Source organism: Drosophila yakuba, chromosome X (genome assembly GCF_016746365.2).
Source record: "Drosophila yakuba strain Tai18E2 chromosome X, Prin_Dyak_Tai18E2_2.1, whole genome shotgun sequence".
NCBI classification, from domain to species: domain Eukaryota; kingdom Metazoa; phylum Arthropoda; class Insecta; order Diptera; family Drosophilidae; genus Drosophila; species Drosophila yakuba.
Genome location: NC_052526.2, coordinates 17,850,860 through 17,869,447, shown reverse-complemented (window position 1 = coordinate 17,869,447; position 18,588 = coordinate 17,850,860). Strand labels below are relative to the sequence as shown.

Below are 18,588 nucleotides of genomic sequence, written 5' to 3'. Positions count from 1 at the left end.
ACGTAGAACGAAGCCACATAAAAACATATTTAATATGACACATATTTTTAAGAACAAGGAAAACATTTATTTTGGCGCATTGGACTAAAATTACTTTTTGAGCTTGAAAATATAATACAAACATAAAGAGTGTAAATATCGCATTCGAAATGTAAATAAACTCTGTTAATAAATTTTGAAATGTATCACTGCAAGTTTTTCGAAAACATTTTCACTTAACGCTCAATATAGCACAATATGGAATATAATTTATTATTATTATTTTAACAATATTCAATTGGTTCAATTTTAAGGTATGCTTTTTCACTTTTCAAATTAAAGGCATTAGTTAATCGAGTCGAGAGTATAACACTTTTGTACAAAAATAGTAATTTAATGGAACGTTGCAGTTAAAATAATACCGAAACCAGTGGAAAATATATGGCTGATTTTGATTGTATGGCTTTTCAAAATCGCGGGCACTAGAAGTCCAGGAATGCATCGATGGCACACTGATTGGTCAGCTGATCGAACTGCCTGTCCTCGTAGATGCGGATGCCATCCCTAGCTATAATCTCACGCGGCGACAGCTGCAAATGGCAATTGGAGAACTATTTCCATGTCAAAGTCAACTGCATGTGACTTACGCTTAGCAGCTGCTTGGAGCTCAGATTGTAGTCCTTGTAGAGGGCAATCCTCTGGAGCGCCATCACACTGCGTATGCGCTGGCGCGGCTCAATGGTGAGCAGCTTGCGCAGCACATCCCTGCCCTCGTGGCTGAGCTGCTGCACCTCCTCCGGCAGGAAGTCCTCGCCGTCGCCGTCGCCGTCACTGTCCTGCAGACAGCCGTTGATCTGGGCAATGGAGGGGGCATTGGACAGGCCGTCCTCCGGCTCCACACTCTCCCGCCGGCGCAGTAGGTGGCGTTTGATGTTGGGCGACTGCAATGGGGGAAAGGGTATCATTACGCTACTCATTCTTAGTCAATCCCATTTATTGAAGCATACTTTTCAGCGACCCTGCTAATTAGCCAAGACACAAACCCACACTCGAAGTAACTCCACCAAGTGATACAGGTATTCCTATAGATCAAGAACTTGGAATTCGTGTGACTAAACTTCTGATTTGAAACCAAGAGATCATGGGTAGTCACCCAAGCGATGATACACCATACACCTCTGTTTATCTTCTCCGCTCCTCTGTCAACTATTCCAAAAAATAATAATTAGCGTCCGGTGACAACACGATCAACCAAACAACCGAATAACCGAACAACCGAACAATGCTAATGCTGGCGCCCTGAATCATATCGAAATAACCAAACAATTTGGCACAGACGCATGAGCACGCAAATACGCAAATCACAAACGTCAGCTTATTGACAGAGCCAACTAACCACATGGCTTGGATTTTTTTGTATCTCTTATTTTCATTTTTTTTTTTTGCCATGGAACCCAATAAACTGGAGTAAACAGAAACTAGAAACGAGACTTTGTGCATCGCTTATTTCTCTGTGGGCCTCATTATTATTGTTGAAAATTCTTGTAGGAAATCGAGTATTTGTTTTAATCTAACACTCTTAAAATGTAAGTTATCTATAAGAGTTGAATCTTAAATAGGCATTTTTTTAAGACTGAACTTTGTTGAGCAATCAACTTATTACATATGCTTTATTTTAATAATAACAACTGAAATACCAAGAACTATGCTCTTTTATTAAGAAAAATAAAATTGGCTTGGGTTAGCAAAACTGTAAACAGTCCAAACAACTTGGGAAAAGGTCGAGGTATCTAATCAGTAACATGCTCTAATTACAAAACTAATATAGCTGAATCATCAGTTCTATTTTCTTTAAAGGCCAACACCACAGGCAATAAGTATAGGAATAACTATAGCAATATCTATAGGAATAACTATAGCAATAAGTATAGGAATAACTATAGCAATATCTATAGGAATAACTATAGCAATAAGTATAGGAATAACTATAGCAATATCTTTAGCAATAACTATAGGAATAACTATAGCAATAACTATATCATTAACTATAGAAATAACTAAAGCAATAACTATAGTAAGTAACTATAGTAAATGAATACTCTGGAACTTTGATAACAATTTCAGCATCACTACTAGGTCCCTATTTTAGTCAATCCCTGCAATGAGTCTGCAAAAGAAGCTGCAATTATGTTGATTACAATGACGGTGGAAATCTGGATACTTGGATACTTGGGTACTTTTATACTTGGATACTTGGGTACTTGGATACTGGGACTTGGATAAGATCCATGTCTAAGATCGGCTGTGCCTAACTAGCCCGGCTGAGCTCAGGTCGGCTCCACGAGCGCTAATGCATGCAAATTGGATTCAATTAGCGCGCTACTACTTCTAAAATAGAAATAGACAATTTTTTTGTCGAGTTGATGGATGTAGCTACTGCTATTGCTATTGCTATTGCTGGACTTATTGTCGTTGTCGCCATGGAGAGTGCTGTAATACTCGCACTCTCACTTGCCGAGTACGTTCCACATCTGCGGTCACATGGAAGGGAATGATGGGGAAACAACCTGTGGCAAATGGCAGATCGACGGGCAAATACTTCGCATGCCATCTCAAATGGGTCTTTCTGGATTGTAAGCGGAAAAGAAAGGAACTCATCAGGGAAATGGTATTTGCTATACTGGTGTACAACTGATATGTCGCAAGAGAATTTTATGTGGTTCGATCAAGCACATTTGTGGAATGGAATACAGTATCTTGCGGGGTAGCAACTCCCAATTTGAATAGCTAAATTCATGCAAATCTAATTTGACAAACGCAATTGTCATGTAAAAGCCACTTACTGACACTGACTAGCTGCTAATTACAGGGGCTGCACTTGAATAATCTTACATATATGTACATATATACAAATGGCATGGGTATAGAGGATGGTGCTCATGGCGGATGAGTGTAGTCCGGGTTCGAGCAATGCACGCACTTGAACTTAACTTGCACTGCACCCGGACGCCAGAAGTGGCCACCACCCGGGCATGACCCAAAAATGGCATCTACGATGGGAGAAGGCGACTACTGGCAGGTGGCATTCGGGAAATGTTAGCAAAGTGCCCCTTAGTCATCCAGATTCATTCCCAGACTCCAAGGTGATAAATACACATGGCATGGCATGGCATATATGTATCAGTGGATAAAAATCCAGCTTGGGATGCAGTGAGTGGTGGTGGTGGTGGTGGTGGTGGTGGTGGCCTAATGCCGAGAGATTTCGAAAGGTTTGACCTGCATTTGGAGCAACAAATTAAGCTTAATCAATGCGGCTGCGACCGCCAACTGACAAACAACGAAATGTTGACAAAGTGAAACAGTTTGGGCTGTGCTTAGAGCTTAGAAAAATTAAATTAAATCACAGACAAGCGAGGCGGGGTAATGTTGATCGGTGGTTCGGGGTAGATCAGGCTAGAGCACTGCGACTGACCATGCCACCTTCCTGGTTCGTTGATTCGAAAACAAGTTGCGAAATGAGATGAGTCGAGCGCTCCACTGATTCTGCTCTGGTTCCCGCAGACGCTGCCCATCTCCGTCCATAGTCACATATGTACATAGATATATATATATATATATATATAACATATCTACTTTATCGCTGACAATGTGACGCATGGTAATTGTAATTGCCGGCACGTGAGCCGCTGGACAAGCTGGCTAGTTGGCTGACCAACTGTCACTCCATCGGAACTACACTACAATGGAAATTAGAACTATTGCAAATTCCAAAGGCCTATCTAAGCCAAGTCGCTACTAATTACACCACAAATGGCTTTTAATGGGGGCAACCTTTTGATCAACGAAGAAGATTTAGATTTAGTTGGCTGCCAGTGCAGTAGCTATAGTTTAATCTTTACAAATACACACTGCATAGTTTAACTAGTAACTGCCATTCTTTCTCGCCGTGTACTCACAAATCAGCTTGAATCCGTTTGGGATTTCTGCGTTTGATTTGGCCAACTAGATCACAGAATCATCACAAATCACAGATCACAGATCAGAGATCACAGATTGGCCCTGGCCCAGTCATGGCTTGCTGGAGTCCATCTTCCGTTTGAACTGGCATAGGTCATCAACCGCCTTCCTTCTCCGGCTGCCTGCCATTCGCTCGCTTGGCCAATTATCGTCGCGACAAAGTTTAGTGCGGGCAAAAAAAAAACAGCTTGATAGTGATTATTATTTTTATATTTCCCAGAATTAATGTCCAGAGATAATTGTCTTAATCGACTGACTGTACATCGCATATTGCACAGTCAGCCAAAGCCAAAATCTAAAACCTAAAAGAAAAGGAAGCCGACAAGAACGGATTGACAATACTTGAAGTGCGCAGCAGCAAAAACCGAAAACAATCTGCAAGATTTCGGATTTCAGATTTCGAATGGCCATTGCGGTTTCACGAGTGCTTAGTTCGCCGATGAGTGTATAGTATTTGAGTATATGAGTGGCGATGGTGGCCTCCACCGAGCGAGCAGACCTAAACAAACGCGCCAGGAAGTGCTCTTCGACCTGGCCAAGATGTTTGGCAAGTTGGCTCCCAAGCTCCATGGCGTAATAGGTTGCTTAATCGCCGGATTCGAGATTCACTTATTTAAATCCATGCACATGCACATGCATATCAGTGCGATCGCCTCCAGAGGAACCCGACTGCCACATGACGACCATGATGATGGGGATGGGCCCTTTTCAATTACAGTCATTAAAATGCGTGTCTACTTTAATTACAAATTTCAAAACAGAAAAGGCGAACGTCGCGCATAGATTTTGCACTTTTTATCCCCCCTGGGGAGGGGGAGGAGGGGGGAGGAGGGGGGAGTAGTCCCAGTCTCTAGTAGCCACTGTCCACTGTCATTGTGCAGCAGTTGGACAGGCTGGATGGGCTGGACAGGCGGCGTATTATGCGACAATGACCTCTTTTCCGTGCTTAGGACATTCAAGGCCAATAACAAAGAGTTATGTATCCATGAGATACAAAAGGCGACTTCAACCGCCGTTCTCTGCTCCTCTGCAGCTCTCCTGCTTTTCTGTCTTGCTGGCGATCGCAGGTCTAGTACTGGGATGTGTATGTGCACACGTACACTCGTATGCCTCGCTGTGGAGATGTGGCATGCAGCAAAGCACTGGGCAACAAGGTGGCACACGTTGCAAGTGCATGCGCAGGCCATGGTTACGATGGTAAACTAAATGGTGAACTAAGACCATGTTGGCCTGTGTAATTACCTTTGGCCAGGATGACGATAATGATAATGATGATGGTAATGCTCCTGCCTCGCGATCTATGCTAGTTCTCCCTTTCGCCTTTGTGCTGACGACCAGGACAATGTTGATGTTGATTGCAACGCATGTGCATTTTTATATTATATTCCCTCCATCCGATCCTCACCCAATCTTTAAAAGGCTCTTACTGCTCTTGCACTCCAGTGCAAGTCCAAGTCCATATCCATGGCCAAGTCGTGTCCGCTGCGCACAAATTTATTGCATTCGCTGCTCCGGCGCAAAAAGAGCCTGCAGAGAATCTACGTCCACAGAAGACGGTTCCCTTTTGCGGGCCAAGGCAAATATTTATGCAAGTCAAGAGCATAAAAATGTCGCAAGAAAATGAGAAGACCAGTGCAGCCATTAACTGACCACTTGGCCCAGCAGCCAAGTGCTTTCGCATCCTGCCCTCCACCTCTAAGGCGCCGCATACCCATTCCCACCTCTTCCTCATCCTCTTCAGATCGGACGACATGCAATGGAGGATCGGTGGACCAGCTCACAGAGCAGTGCCATCCCGTGCCTGGCCAATTTTCCACCATCTCCTCCTCCGGCGCAGCGTCCAAATGTTGCATTTGATTTGGCCCAGGCCGCTGGACGAGGTTTCTCCGCATCATACCCTTAATACCCTTTAAAATAGGGCACATAAAGTTATACCAATATACAGAACAATAATTCTATGTATCATAGATGAAATATCTACTTTAGATCTGCCAGTAAAAGCAGAGTTTCTTAAGCTGATAAAGAATAATAATCTATCTAATCTAGCTAAAATATCTATCTAAATATCTGAACTTAGATCTTTGACTTATGAGCTTCATCGATAGAAGAATGTTGTATGATAAAAAATCATTGAAATGCTAGATTTCCCCAGGCAAATAGAAACAAGAATAAATAGAACTTCTAACATAGCTGAAGAAAGAGTATCACCATTTCGGTGTGTCCTATCCAAACTCACATTTTTAATAGCATCGCCTACTTTGGATGGGACTCAGTGGTTCAGGTTTTCCTCTAACTTGGTTGTCCTCCAGCAGAGCTGAGGTTTTTTTTAGATCGAGCTATTAAATGTCAGGTGGGGGGATATTCTCAACTGAATGTGTAAGTAGTGGATACATATATGTATGTACTGTATATACAAGGACTTGCCAAGTGCCATGGCAAACCTGAGTGAGTAGAGGCTCTTATTAAACTCGTAAAAGTGCGATTTGAATCTAAGCTAAGTTTAGACTATTAGCACGGTAGTCACACCATTCGAATACGTCATCTTTTTCCATGAACACACAGTTCACAACGGCAGAGTTGTTGTTCCACAGCCGTTCATCCATGGAAATCATTGAGCAACTTAATAATTGCAATTATGCATGATTTTTCTAAACGCAAATATCTAAAGATTATGAGATTCATTTTCGTGACGAGACTTACAGAACTACAGAACTGCGGCGCTGTAGATCGACCTTCAAAATTGGCAAAACGACTGACTGTTTGTGTTGGTGTTGGGTCAAAGGTTTTTCGGGTTCTGGGTATTTGGGTATTTTTTTGTATTTTGCTTAGCCATCCATTGATTTTGCATACACTTTACACAAGTTCCTAGGTACGCAACAACGTGGCCAATCCAGCCTAAATATAGATTTGGAAAACCAAAAAAAAAAAAAAACAGGTAGAGAGACCAGGAGAGATAATCCATGGATGGGCTCATAAAACCCAAAAACCGAACCCAAAACGGGTCGTAAATAAACAGATGGGTCGCGTTCAAATATTTTTGGACAGCGGACTTAATGCGCGGCTTTCCCTCGTTTATCTCTTCCATCTCGCTTACTATCTCGCACCACTTGTAGTATCATCATAATGTGCATTCTGAAATCAGACTCTTTCCAAATCCAATCAGAGCACGTTTAACTTAAGAGCTCTCCCCAGAACTTTTCCGCTAAACGATTGTCTGACCTTAGAGACGTCGACGCCATAGTATCTGGTATCTGGTGTCTTCTATAAGGCAGTTCGTTTCCATGTTCCATGGGCGCACACCCAAAGAGAAAAAACGAATGATATGATGTTAGATTCTCCACCATATTATGTACGAACTAATAGAAATCTTCAATCTATTGGTTCAGGAATGATTTAAAACTGTTTATCATACGATATTAAGAGATCTATTTGGATCTAAAGTACACATTATGATCTATTTAAAAATCTATTAAATCAAAATCATGTGGTACTAAGAAAAGCACTGGCTTGGATTGGATTTTTGATTTTTTTTGGGGTGTATAAGCATTATAGCTTTAGTGGCCCAATTTGGAGGAACCGAAGAGTTCGTGGATGTGGATTTTCATGGGCGACAACTACATACTGGGGGCATTGGGCAATTTAGCGCACATCACTTTCTGGCTGGGAATGGAACTTTCCACCGATCCAAACGCATCTATCCTTTTTGGGTATACTATACATACATACATATATCTGGTGGCAGTCTATAAAAAGAAACGGCAGGCCTGTTTGGAGCTGCCCCAAGGCATTTATCATTCTAAGATAATCAACGATCGGAAACCCCCTGCTTTGATTATGTTAATGATGTTCCTCGGCGGGATCGAATGCAGCCTGGTCTGGTCTGGTTTGGTTTGGTCCTCCTCTTCTGGCCACTGGCTTAGTTCGTCTTTGGCTCGATTGCTAAAGTTCTTGGTGGTGCTGCTGCTGGTGGTGGTGCTGCTGCTAGTGGCGGTGGTGTTGGTGGTGGTGCTGCTGCTGCTGCTGCTGGTGGAACTAGCAGGCATGTTGGCCTGCCCCCAAATCCCGTCTCGTGCCCATGTGGATACCGGTTTTTTTTTTTTTCGCCAGGCCAACTCCTCTGCCGCCTCCGAGCTGCTCGGCAGCACCGCCAATTGCATTGAACCACAATTAAGCATTTTTCTTTGGCCCTGGCTGATTGCTGATATTATCAACGTACCAACTGCATTTGAAAATCGTGCTGCGTTTAATGACGCTTATGGCAATCGATCAGCGCACAGCGGCTCGGCAGTCAGCGATCCTGGCTAGTTCGATTTTATAAATAGATCCTACCACCCCAAGTTACCATGTTACCAAGTTACCAAGTACCAAGTACCCAGTACCAGGTACATGGCAAGAGGTATCCAGCTATCTGCGGTCTGCCAAAGAAGTCGCTCTGCAGAAATGCAGAAGACTTACAAATTGCATTCGCTTTAAAAATAGACAGCGCACGGCGAACAATTTGCTGTCTATTTATGGAGAAAGGGTTCTGGTTGGGATGGGTAGTTCTGGAGGAGCTATTCCGAAGCTCATCCATTCCCGGCTTAGAATGCAAGAACTAAAAATATCCATATCCACGGGATCCTGGCGCGACTCTCACGTACACATGCCCGCGCTGCCCCATCCTCCAAAGATTCTGCCTGCTGCGTGCTGCGTCTTGTTGCGGCTGCTGTTGCTGTTGCGGCTGTTCTTGTTGCTGTTGCTGCTGCTGCTGCTGCTGTTGTTGCTGCTGCTGTTGCGGCTGTTGTTGCTGCGGCTGTTGTTGCTGCTGCTGCTGCTGCGACGTTCGTGCCTAGCACGCTGTCTATGGCCAGACCGCCGATGCTCTGCCGACGCCGACTTCGGGCGTTCGTGATCCGGCGACGAGTGTATATAAACGCCCGGCACGCTGGCATCCACTCAAAGTGTTTCTTGAAACTGACCGGTGAGAACACGCGGCAGGCCAGTCCAGCAGCGCAGTGGATTAAGAATATACATACATACATATAACACCACACAAATCCTCCACATATATCACACACTCACATATCTATATTTTTTTTTTTGAAACAAAAATCCAATATATTTTTTTTTTTTTAACTCTGTGCCGTTGTGTGTTTTGTTGCAGGGCGCGAAACGAAATCGCAGAATATTCTCAAACTAAAATTGCAAAACCGCAAAACGTTAACCAATAAGTGTATCTGTGAGATACGCAGTGCCAAAGCAAACACAGTTTCTAAATCGACGTTCCACAACAGCCGCTTCAATCAAAAGGTGAGTGCTGCTGGCCAAGGCCAAGGTATCGAAGCTTTTCGTAACCGGGTTGGAATGTGGAATCCTTAGTTAGAATCCAAGTATAGCAACGAGCCTGCCTTATCTGCCTCATCTCGTTGGGCTATCGAGGTGGCCAACCAAATGGTTGAACCAAACGATTGGGTTTCGCAAATCAACGCCAGCATGTCTGTTAACGAGTTTCGATTGCCAAGTCTCGTACATACATACATATGTATACTATGTGCCCCTAAATGCAGTTTTGGCCAACAAGAGCCGCTCGTAAATTATAAAGATCGTATCTTGGCATCGAACCATGGGGGCACCATTGGCTTCTCGACCAGCCATCGTTTCTTGCGTAACACCCACGAAATAATAGTAGTATACAATACAATATTCGGGCATATTCAAATGCACATTATTTATGTGTGGCTGGGCTCAAGAACCCCATTCGATTTGAATCCGTACCGTTATATCTGATATCTGATATCTGATATCTGCTATGTTTCTTTCAATAAATTCGGGTCCATCGATGGCCATAAAACGGCCGAATTAATTAGCATAAGGAAATGAGCAGATGGCCGTCTTGCGGGGGCAAATTTGCAAGTCAGTCGTTATCAGATGGTGCGAGATGGTCTGAGATGGTCCGAGATGGTCAGTTTTAAACCACTTAAGTGATCACCGTTTAAGTGCCACATTTGAATAATTAAACGCTTTCAATGTGGGCCATTGAAGGCGGTAGGCGGAGGAGAAAGGAGGAGGCAGTGGCAGAGGCAGTGGCAGAGGCATCATTAGATGCATATGAGACTGCCTAGTGGGATGCCAGCAGGACTGGCAAACCGGGTTCTACGAACTGCCGACGAGAGCCAATTTAATTCAGAGGTAGAATTTCATTTAATCGAATTACAAAAGAACCAAACGAAACGTAATTCCACGGAAGACGAAACGATGATTGGGGAATTTAAAACGGAATAGAAAGTCCGGACCACTAAAAAAAAATATATATATATATGTATATTCTCAGCGAGGGTCATTGTGCAGCCGAGTGCTTTGTGGGTTCTAAATTAAAGTCCCCCGTTTCCATTGCCGTTTCCATTGCAGAATGAAGTGCCAACTGCTTTTCGTGGCCACCGTGTGCCTGGCCAGCGTTTGGGCACTGCCCGTGCCCGACGAGGAGGTGGCCATCCAGCCGGACAACGCTGCCAAGGCCGAGCTCCTCACCAAGACCGTGCTGCCCACCGCCGTTGAGCCTGCACCCTTGAAGCCCGAGGCCGAGAAGCCGGCGGAGACCAAGACCATCGAAGCCAAGGCCGCCATTCCAGAGCAGCCCGCCGCCATCGCCATCGCCACCGCCACCGCTCCCATCACTCCTGCCGCCGCCGCCGAGCCAGCCAAGGAGATCAACAGCGTGGAGCTGAAGTCGAGTGCGCCGGACGTAGAGACCGCTCCAGCCATTCCCGAGAAGAAGACCCTGCCCGAGGAGACCAAGCCCGCCCAGGAGACAGCACCCATCGAAGCCGAGAAGAAGCAGGAGAAGACTGCACGCACGGAGGCGGAACCCGCTGTCGAGGCTCAGCCCCAGGCCACCAAAGCCATTGAACAGGCCCCCGAAGCTCCGGCCGCCAATGCCGAGGTGCAGAAGCAAGTTGTCGACGAGGCCAAGCCCCAGGAGCCCAAGATCGATGCCAAGTCCGCCGAGGAGCCAGCCATTCCCGCCGTAGTCGTCGCCGAGAAGGAGACACCCGTGCCCGAGCAGCCCGCCCGCCAGGAGAGGATCAACGAAATCGAACAGAAGGAGGCCAAGAAGGACGCTGCTGCTGCCCCAGAGGAGCCAGCCAAGGCCGCTGAAGCCGCACCCACCGCCGCCCCTGAAGCTCCCAAGTCCGATTCCAACATCCAGGTGATTGCGCCCGAGAAGAAGTCCATCGAGTCGTCGCCCGCCGTCGCAGCTGCTTCTCCTGCTGCCCAAGCCGCCCAGGCCAAGTCCGGTGAGGCACCCAAGCCAGTGGACCAGCAGAAGAGCACCGAAACCGTTGCCGAATCCGCTCCCGTCCTGAAGACCACTGCTCCATTTGCTCCGGCCGGTGCCACCAAGCTGACGGAGGCCGTCAAGGAGCAGGAGAAGGAACAGCCAGCCGCTGATACCGCTACCAAGGCCCTGCCCGAGCAGAAGAAGACGGAGGAGTCTGCCATCCCAGTTGGAGCACCAGAGCCTGCCGCCGCCGCCGCCGCTCCCGCTGCTGCCGTGCCCGAGGCCAAGAAGATCGATGAAGCACCAGCTGCCGAGCCTGTGGCCAAGGGACAGGAGGCCATTGCCGAGCCCATTGCCCAGACACCATCGGCCGAGCCCAAAAAATCGGAGGAGGAGAAGTCAGACAAGTCCGAGTCCAAGGTCGATGGGTCCTCGGAGTCCAAGGAGTCGGAGGAGAGCAGCGAATCGAATGAGAACTAGGGATAGTAAGAGCTTTACATCTACCACCTTGCCTTAACCCAACACCGCACCACCCGCACCACCAACACCACCAGCACCACCAACACCACCAGCACCACCAATCCTCCCGAACATCGCACCACTGCTACGCCTTGGCAGCGTCTTAATATTACGATCGTAGTTAGTGGTATCCTTAGTTGTAAATGGAGCAGAACGAAATGACACACAACAACAACAACGTAGAATGAACATGAAGGGCAGAACTGTGGAGAGGATGGCGCCCCCAGGATCAATAGAACCAAGTGGTGGATCGGAAGGTGACCGACCACGCGTAGGCATAACAATTCAATACACAACAAACAGGACAAACCGCTAAGATGGCATAAAGTAATACTTATAATTATAATTTAATTAATGTAATCTTAATTAAATCTTAGTCATTGCAAGACAACCACCCGGTAACCAAACCCCCACCCACCCCCCAAAAAAAAAAACTCATAGATCAGCCTACCTAACCATGTCCAAACCAAGACCAAGACCAAGTTCAAGACCAAGTCCAAGTCCAAGTCCTTTCGAGAAATAACAAACCCGAAACGATGCCAGCACTCGATGAGTATCGCCTATGATACATTATAAATGAAAAAAACCTTTTTTTTTATTTGAGCTCTAACATAATGAAACTACATTTAATAACGATAGTGTTATAACGTATATATGAGAAGAAGTATATATGCTTTTATATAGACTGAGAAAATTCTTAAATAAAAATCGAAAAACTAAACTACAATGCATACTAACCTATCTGGGAAATGGAATCACAACTTGGGGGTAATGGAATCCCAACTTAGGGGAATGGAATCCCAACTTGGGGGGATGGAATCACAACTTGGGGGTAATGGAATCCCAACTTGGGGGCGAATGGAATCCCAACTTCGGGGGAATGGAATCCCAACTTGGAGGGAAATGGAATGTGAACGTCTAATCCTGAACATAGAATAGATAAATACAGACTTCGAATTGATGAATGAACAACACACTTGATTATAGAGCTCTGATTCTGATAGCTATGCCAATTATGAACGCTTCATTGTGGACAGGCGGCCAGCACACCGAGTATTCCCCACAGATGCAATGCAGCAAACCAGTTCCCCAGTTCCAGATCTACTAAGATCTGTGCACTATGTGCACTAAATGGATATAAGGCTAGCCAGAGCTATGGCAATTGCGTTGGAAAACAAATCAGTTTATCGGTTGGTTTGCCGAGATGGCGCTTGCTCGCATTGTGAATGGTTATTACCGATTGAATTACCGACTACCGGATTTGGTCGCTTACCTTCTGCGTCAGCATCTGACAGGCAATAACGCCCAAGGCCCACCAGTCCACCGCATGGCCATAGGGTTCTCCGCACAGAATCTCCGGTGCTGAAACGATACGAGAGTGGGAGAACGTTTTACCCACCCGCAAACAAATGGTGCAGAGGCAATGTTTTTTTTTTTATTATTTTCTTTCGGCGCGCCGAATTCGAAGAATGATACGGACATGGAGTGTGGTATACGGACAAGACAAACGGACAGCTTGGGAAACTTGGGAAACGAGACATGACTGGTTCGAAATGAGTGGATGGATTATGGGAATAATGCTCGCAAAAAGGCCAATTACATATCTACTTTGAACGTGTGCTTCAGAGGATTTATTCTGCTTAATTCGATTTTACAATATTAGTTAAGTCGTAAAGTACATTTATCGATTACTTTTATAGCTTGGACATACAGATAAACATTGATTTACATACATACACGTCTATATATTGGACCCCATGGATACATGGAGTCCGTACTATCGTTTAATCACTACAAGTACAATCACATTCTTTTATACATACATTTCTACCGCCTCACCGCCTCACCACCTCACCGCCACTTGCCTCGACCTCAACATTAGGTTTAGATGGGTTCTGAACTCGTTAAGGTTGCTTTTCTTCTGCTCTGCTCTCGCACACCGCGTACAATTTCATAGCTTGCATCATTTTCGTTATTTACACTGGCGATTAAGATATAATTAACACAATATATTTTGCTCGGCTGACAGCTAACTGCTTGCTCAAAACTTGGAGCTCAAAGCTTGCTTTTGGAACGTTTTGCATGGTTGATAAAGGGGTTATAGCTTATACATTTGGTGGGATCTGGATAGCTTACGTTGGCCTATGCCATCTACACCCATCTTCGTTTGGCTCTCCATGGCTATCTACGCAAGTCACCCTCCTGCTTTTAAGTCCTGCCGTGGACATGTGAGTCCAGAATTTACCTATATCATGCTCGTGGGCTAAGCGCGGTGGTCCATGGAACCTATTGGACATCTAAAGCAATGATAACAACTAAAAGTATTAAGGCAGAACATTTAAGATGAAAGCCTATACATATGTAAAACGATCTAGTTCAGCAGGGACGTGCCATAAATAATTAATTACTTCGCAATTTCATCTTATCACCCTTGTCTATGACTCACCCCTGGTCATGGGCAACGAAACACCAGGCGTAAACGGTTGAAAAAAAAAAAAAAATAGAAAAAAGTAAAAATAAATTAACTTGCGAGCAACTAAGCGCAGTGGCCAGCAAAGTGACCTAACTACACAATGATTGGAGGATCACGATTCCCCCGCCAGCCCGTCACATTGCGAGCGTCTCTTTGATGATCTTCTTCATGGCGTTGCCCATGGAGGGTGCAGCCGAGCCCGAGGTGGAGTAGTCAAACTTAAACAAATACGGCTGCACGTCCGGAAAGGATGTGTCGAAGATCAGGTCCAGTTCGCTCTGGCTGGGCGTCTTGGGCACGTAGTCGTGCCGATTCATCAGCTCGGTGATGTATATGACCTTTTCGGTCAGGAGATCGGAGACATTCTCGCGGCATAGCTGCCTCTCATCCTCGTTTTCGTGCTTGATCAGATCCAGATGCACCGTCCACACTTCCCATGGTATCGACTCCTGCGGGAAGGGCCAGCGGTTCTTCTTTTTCTGGAAGAACTCCAGGCTAATCTGGCCGGAGCCGCAGCTCTCGTTGGAGCGCAGTTTCTCGCTGAACGAGTTAATGGCCCGCTTCACCTTGTGCGTCAAGCTGTCCGAGGTGCAGCACACGTAGGTGAAGTCGATGAAGTTGCAATCGACGTCCGTGTAGCCGACGGTGCCAATCGAGTACTGGGCGTCGCCCGTGTACATGTATTTGCCCAGGCAGCGGTGGAATAGGACGGTGTGAAAGATGGTAGCCACCGCCTCGTCCACCTGACGACCCTCCATGGTCAGATCAAAGACCTGCGAACGCGCGTTCATCGCGATAACTTCTGCGGCTTGAGCTTGGTGTTGAGATTGGTGTTTGTGTGTTGCCTATATACAGTGTTACGTCGGTATTGTGACTCTTGGTTTCCCTTACTATCGTCTGCCTGCTATGTTATGCCTCTTAAGTCTGATCTTCGTTCTCTGATTTTGTTTACTGGCTCACAAAATTGTTCACAGTTGAATAACCTTTCTCATTAAATGTACATAGTTTTATAGCTTAAATAGTATGTAGTATTCTAGAGTAACAGGAGGTTATATATGCCCTAATTTCCTATACTGCTCTGTTCCCTTTCCTTCTAAGTTACTTATGCTGGGCTTTCTTGTCGAAAATGCCTTTGAACGATTTGGATTGCGATGGATCGGCGCGCCTCTTAACAGCTAAATCTATTACTTAAGTGTTTGTATGTTTAAGTTGGATTAGATCGTACCCATGTATTTGAAAGTGCCACACATGGTGCGCGTGTTTGCCCCCAGTTTGAGCCACTTGCTAAGGCCGAAGTCGGTTAGCTTTATGTGAAACTGTTGAGTTAGCAGGATGTTCTCCGGCTTCGCATCGCGATATATAATCCCAGCGTTGTGGAGAAAATCTAAAATAAGCGTACGTGAAATTTTGCTAAACTGGCTTACGAACTGGCTTTTACTCTTTTACTCACCCAAGGCAAGTGCTATCTCGCCGATGTATAATCGCACCAAATCAATGGAGAAGTGGGTTATTTTTGAGAACAACTCGCCGTTGGGTACGTACTCCGATACTGCAGTGGATTTAAGTATTTAGTATACACACGAAATCGTTAATATAGTTTTATCACAACGTACGAATATGCAGGTTGTGGCGATTCTGCCACAGATCAATTTGCTTCACGATAAACGGATGATGGCCGCACACCTTCTGTATGTCCGCCTCGTCCTTAATCTGCCGCACGCTGTTGTCTTGGATGAGCTGTTAGACAAGTAGGGGAGTTACTAATACTCTGCAAGTGTCCAAACCAAATGCTTAACAACCTTTGATTTCTTCAGCACTTTTAGGGCGTAGCACAGACTGTTGTCAGTCTTGCTGGACACCTTGAAGACCACGCCAAAGGCTCCCTTGGCCACCAAATGATCAATGCGGTACAGGTCGTTCTTGCTGGACTCCTTGAAGTGCGAGTTGAAGATTGAGTTGGTCAGAGGTCGGTGCCACTGTGTCTTGCCACGACGAGAGCCATGAAGTGAGGTCAAGCTGGAAGAAAAAGTTGGTATATAAAATATGAAAACTCAAGGGGAGATCTCAGCGATTCTAGTACCTCTTGCGCGTGGCCTTGTTTCGATGACGAAATGAGTTGCGGGCGCCGGAGAAGCTCCAGTTGAGTCGTCCTCCGCTAAGGCTGCCAAGACTCCAGGTGGAAAGCTGTTGCTGAAACAAGGCAGATCATTAGGTTTTGCTATACAGTACATACATAATTCTTGCCCTTCGCTGCTATCTATCCCATATGTATTTACATACACACAATGTAAGTAAGTTATTTATACATTGAACACGCGGCGGACTGCCTGTCTGCTGAATGACCACCAGTGCTGAAGCCAACAAAACGGCCTGAAGTCTGAAAACGGGCTCAGCGGATTTATTACGGCTTACCTGCGTCGTTTTCAACGGTTACCCAAGCCCTCTAGCCCTTTCCGTCGGGGAAACTCAGCTAATGAATTCGCAGAAAACTGTCTAGCAATCGTAGAATTTCTACGGAGGCGTAGGAGACTAGGTTCTGCGATGTTCACTGGGCGACGACACGTGCGTTATGGCCTATGAATATTTGCAAACAAACAACGCCACCACCGATGATCGAACAGCTGGGAACGAATCGCAGAAGAGAGCGAGAGAGCGAATCGTCAACAGCCCATACAGTGGTGTCCACCAAAAGTGATCATCTGTTTTTCGATATTTACTATGACACATTCTTGGAAAAAGAACGTAGGCGAAAAGATACCGTCTTTCTTCATGAAATTACTAATTTGTAGTTGAATTAACAAAGCCATTAAATGCCAATTCGATTGATATAGCGAATGATTAAGAATGTGCTTATCACTTCCTAAAGCAATCAAAACGAATTAATAGTCAACATGTTCATCTTATCTTTTTCCAAATTCGTTTGAAAAACATTGCACAGCTAGGTTTCTTTTATGTATATTTTTATCTATTATTATTGATGGCTGCTGTGAAATCGCTAATAAACTACTAAAGACTACTAATGCGAAGTCTTATCTCACTTTTTAAAGCTTAAGCGATCCCTGTACCAATATGCCTGCCCGCGACTGTGGTTAGCGTTTCTTTGCTTGAGGGTCACCAATCCGTATGGCTACACACACGCGTATGGAGCATAATGTACAGATCTTTGGAGCTGGATCTCCGTGTGGGCTGTGCGATCCCCAGATTCATACGGAGAATACAGTAGGGAGCACGCGGGAGGGCGGCTTTGATAAGGGGGCGCCAGAATTTGCGCAGCGGGAGGCTCAATTGGCATGGCCATGAAAGTCGTATGCGAATGCGGAAATACTCGGAGCATTTGAAAAGTGCGGAAAAGAGCGCCCACACACGTGCTGCTTTTGGGCTTTGGGGAGACGCGAGGAAGAGGGAGGGTTTCGTGGGGGTCAGGGGTCAAAAGCCGCGGCGTAATTGAATGGGGAAAACGCGAACCCGACACCCATTAATGACGCAGTATTTATTCGCGCTGACGAGGGCAAACATGGCCAACAAATTGTATATATGCATATGTATGTACGTATACATGTGGGTTGCCTTATCAGCCTGTCCTATATACCACAACAGACACCCACCCACCCAGCACCCACTCCACTTGCGACTCCTCCTACTCATTACCTGTTGTGATTGTACAGGCTGTTCCTCCACGCCCGGAGGATTGGATTGGGTTGGGAGATTGGTTTGTGGTTGGAACTGGATTCTTCTGCTGCTAGGTTGCTCCTGCTCCTGTTGCGGCTGTTGTTGTTGCTGCTGCTCCTGCTGTTGCTGGTGCTGCTGCAGCTCCTCCTGGTGGTAGTGGTGATCGGTGGCTGTGGCGCCTAGTTCCGCTGCGCCTTGTGGCCACTGGGATGTCCTTCTGCTTCTGCTTGCATTACGCGGTTGCGAGTTGCCCATCAAAAGCTCCACTCGTCCTAATCAATTCCCGTTGTTTCTGTTTCTGTTTCCTTGTCGTCCGTTTGTTGTTTACACACACACACACACCGCACACCACCACACTCGTTCCACTGAAATTGCGCAATCACCGTTCGTGTGCGTCCGCGTGTGTGCGGGGGCAGCCGAAAATTCGCAGTAAAAAGCGCGCACTTCGCAGCCGTGTAAGGTGAAATTCTAATATAAATATTTGGTAGCTAAGGCTGGCTCTATTTTGCTGTTTTTTCTGAGTGTTGTTTTTGTTGTTGTGCAGTTAGCAGTGTGCCCAGCTGTCGACACCTGAGCGCGAATGTTTTCGGTTGAGCGACTGGGCACACTGCGAATTAGGGACGCGTGGTGTATACTAAGAATACTATAGTATTACATTGGTATTCCTTGTCCT

At 45.8% G+C, this 18,588-nt stretch overlaps 3 protein-coding genes across 5 annotated transcripts; 1 reads left to right on the top strand and 2 right to left on the bottom strand.

Moving 5' to 3' along the window:
- Positions 1–215: 215 nt before the first annotated feature.
- On the bottom strand, positions 216–18,476 carry LOC6525844 (serine/threonine-protein kinase S6KL). 3 transcript variants are annotated; one of them, XM_015191029.3, is made up of 9 exons: positions 17,895–18,476; positions 16,327–16,430; positions 16,046–16,262; positions 15,860–15,983; positions 15,697–15,795; positions 15,472–15,630; positions 13,047–13,135; positions 627–920; positions 216–569 (listed from the first exon to the last, which is right to left on the bottom strand). In XM_015191029.3, exons 1-9 carry the CDS (start codon positions 18,168–18,170, stop codon positions 462–464), a joined length of 1,470 nt encoding a protein of 489 aa, XP_015046515.1. In that variant the 5' UTR covers positions 18,171–18,476; the 3' UTR covers positions 216–461. The 3 variants fall into 3 exon arrangements, 2 of the variants coding, with proteins under 2 accessions (XP_015046515.1, XP_002101664.1); XM_002101628.4 differs by having other exon boundaries at positions 16,327–16,436; positions 17,895–18,474; XR_006245287.1 differs by lacking the exon at positions 216–569 and adding an exon at positions 987–1,185 and having other exon boundaries at positions 772–920; positions 16,327–16,436; positions 17,895–18,470.
- Positions 8,863–12,494, top strand: LOC6525845 (protein bangles and beads). Its single transcript, XM_002101629.3, has 3 exons — positions 8,863–8,956; positions 9,140–9,285; positions 10,384–12,494. Exon 3 carries the CDS (start codon positions 10,385–10,387, stop codon positions 11,732–11,734), a length of 1,350 nt encoding a protein of 449 aa, XP_002101665.1. The 5' UTR covers positions 8,863–8,956; positions 9,140–9,285; position 10,384; the 3' UTR covers positions 11,735–12,494.
- LOC26535577 (autophagy-related protein 101) lies at positions 13,390–15,465 on the bottom strand. Its single transcript, XM_015191030.3, has one exon. The coding sequence runs from the start codon at positions 15,035–15,037 to the stop codon at positions 14,381–14,383; it is 657 nt and encodes a 218-aa protein (XP_015046516.1). The 5' UTR covers positions 15,038–15,465; the 3' UTR covers positions 13,390–14,380.
- Positions 18,477–18,588: the final 112 nt, after the last annotated feature.

What these genes read in the sequence shown, in the direction of transcription:
- LOC6525845 (XM_002101629.3), top strand. Translation starts at nt 10,385, where the DNA reads ATGAAGTGCCAACTGCTTTTCGTGGCCACCGTGTGCCTGGCCAGCGTT.
- LOC6525844 (XM_002101628.4), bottom strand. Translation starts at nt 18,170, where the DNA reads ATGGGCAACTCGCAACCGCGTAATGCAAGCAGAAGCAGAAGGACATCC. An exon ending in AGCCTGTACAATCACAACAG is followed by an intron (nt 16,437 to 17,894) that starts GTAATGAGTAGG and finishes GCCTTGTTTCAG; the next exon opens with CAACAGCTTTCCACCTGGAG. An exon ending in GTCAGATGCTGACGCAGAAG is followed by an intron (nt 921 to 13,046) that starts GTAAGCGACCAA and finishes CCCCCATTGCAG; the next exon opens with TCGCCCAACATCAAACGCCA.
- LOC26535577 (XM_015191030.3), bottom strand. Translation starts at nt 15,037, where the DNA reads ATGAACGCGCGTTCGCAGGTCTTTGATCTGACCATGGAGGGTCGTCAG.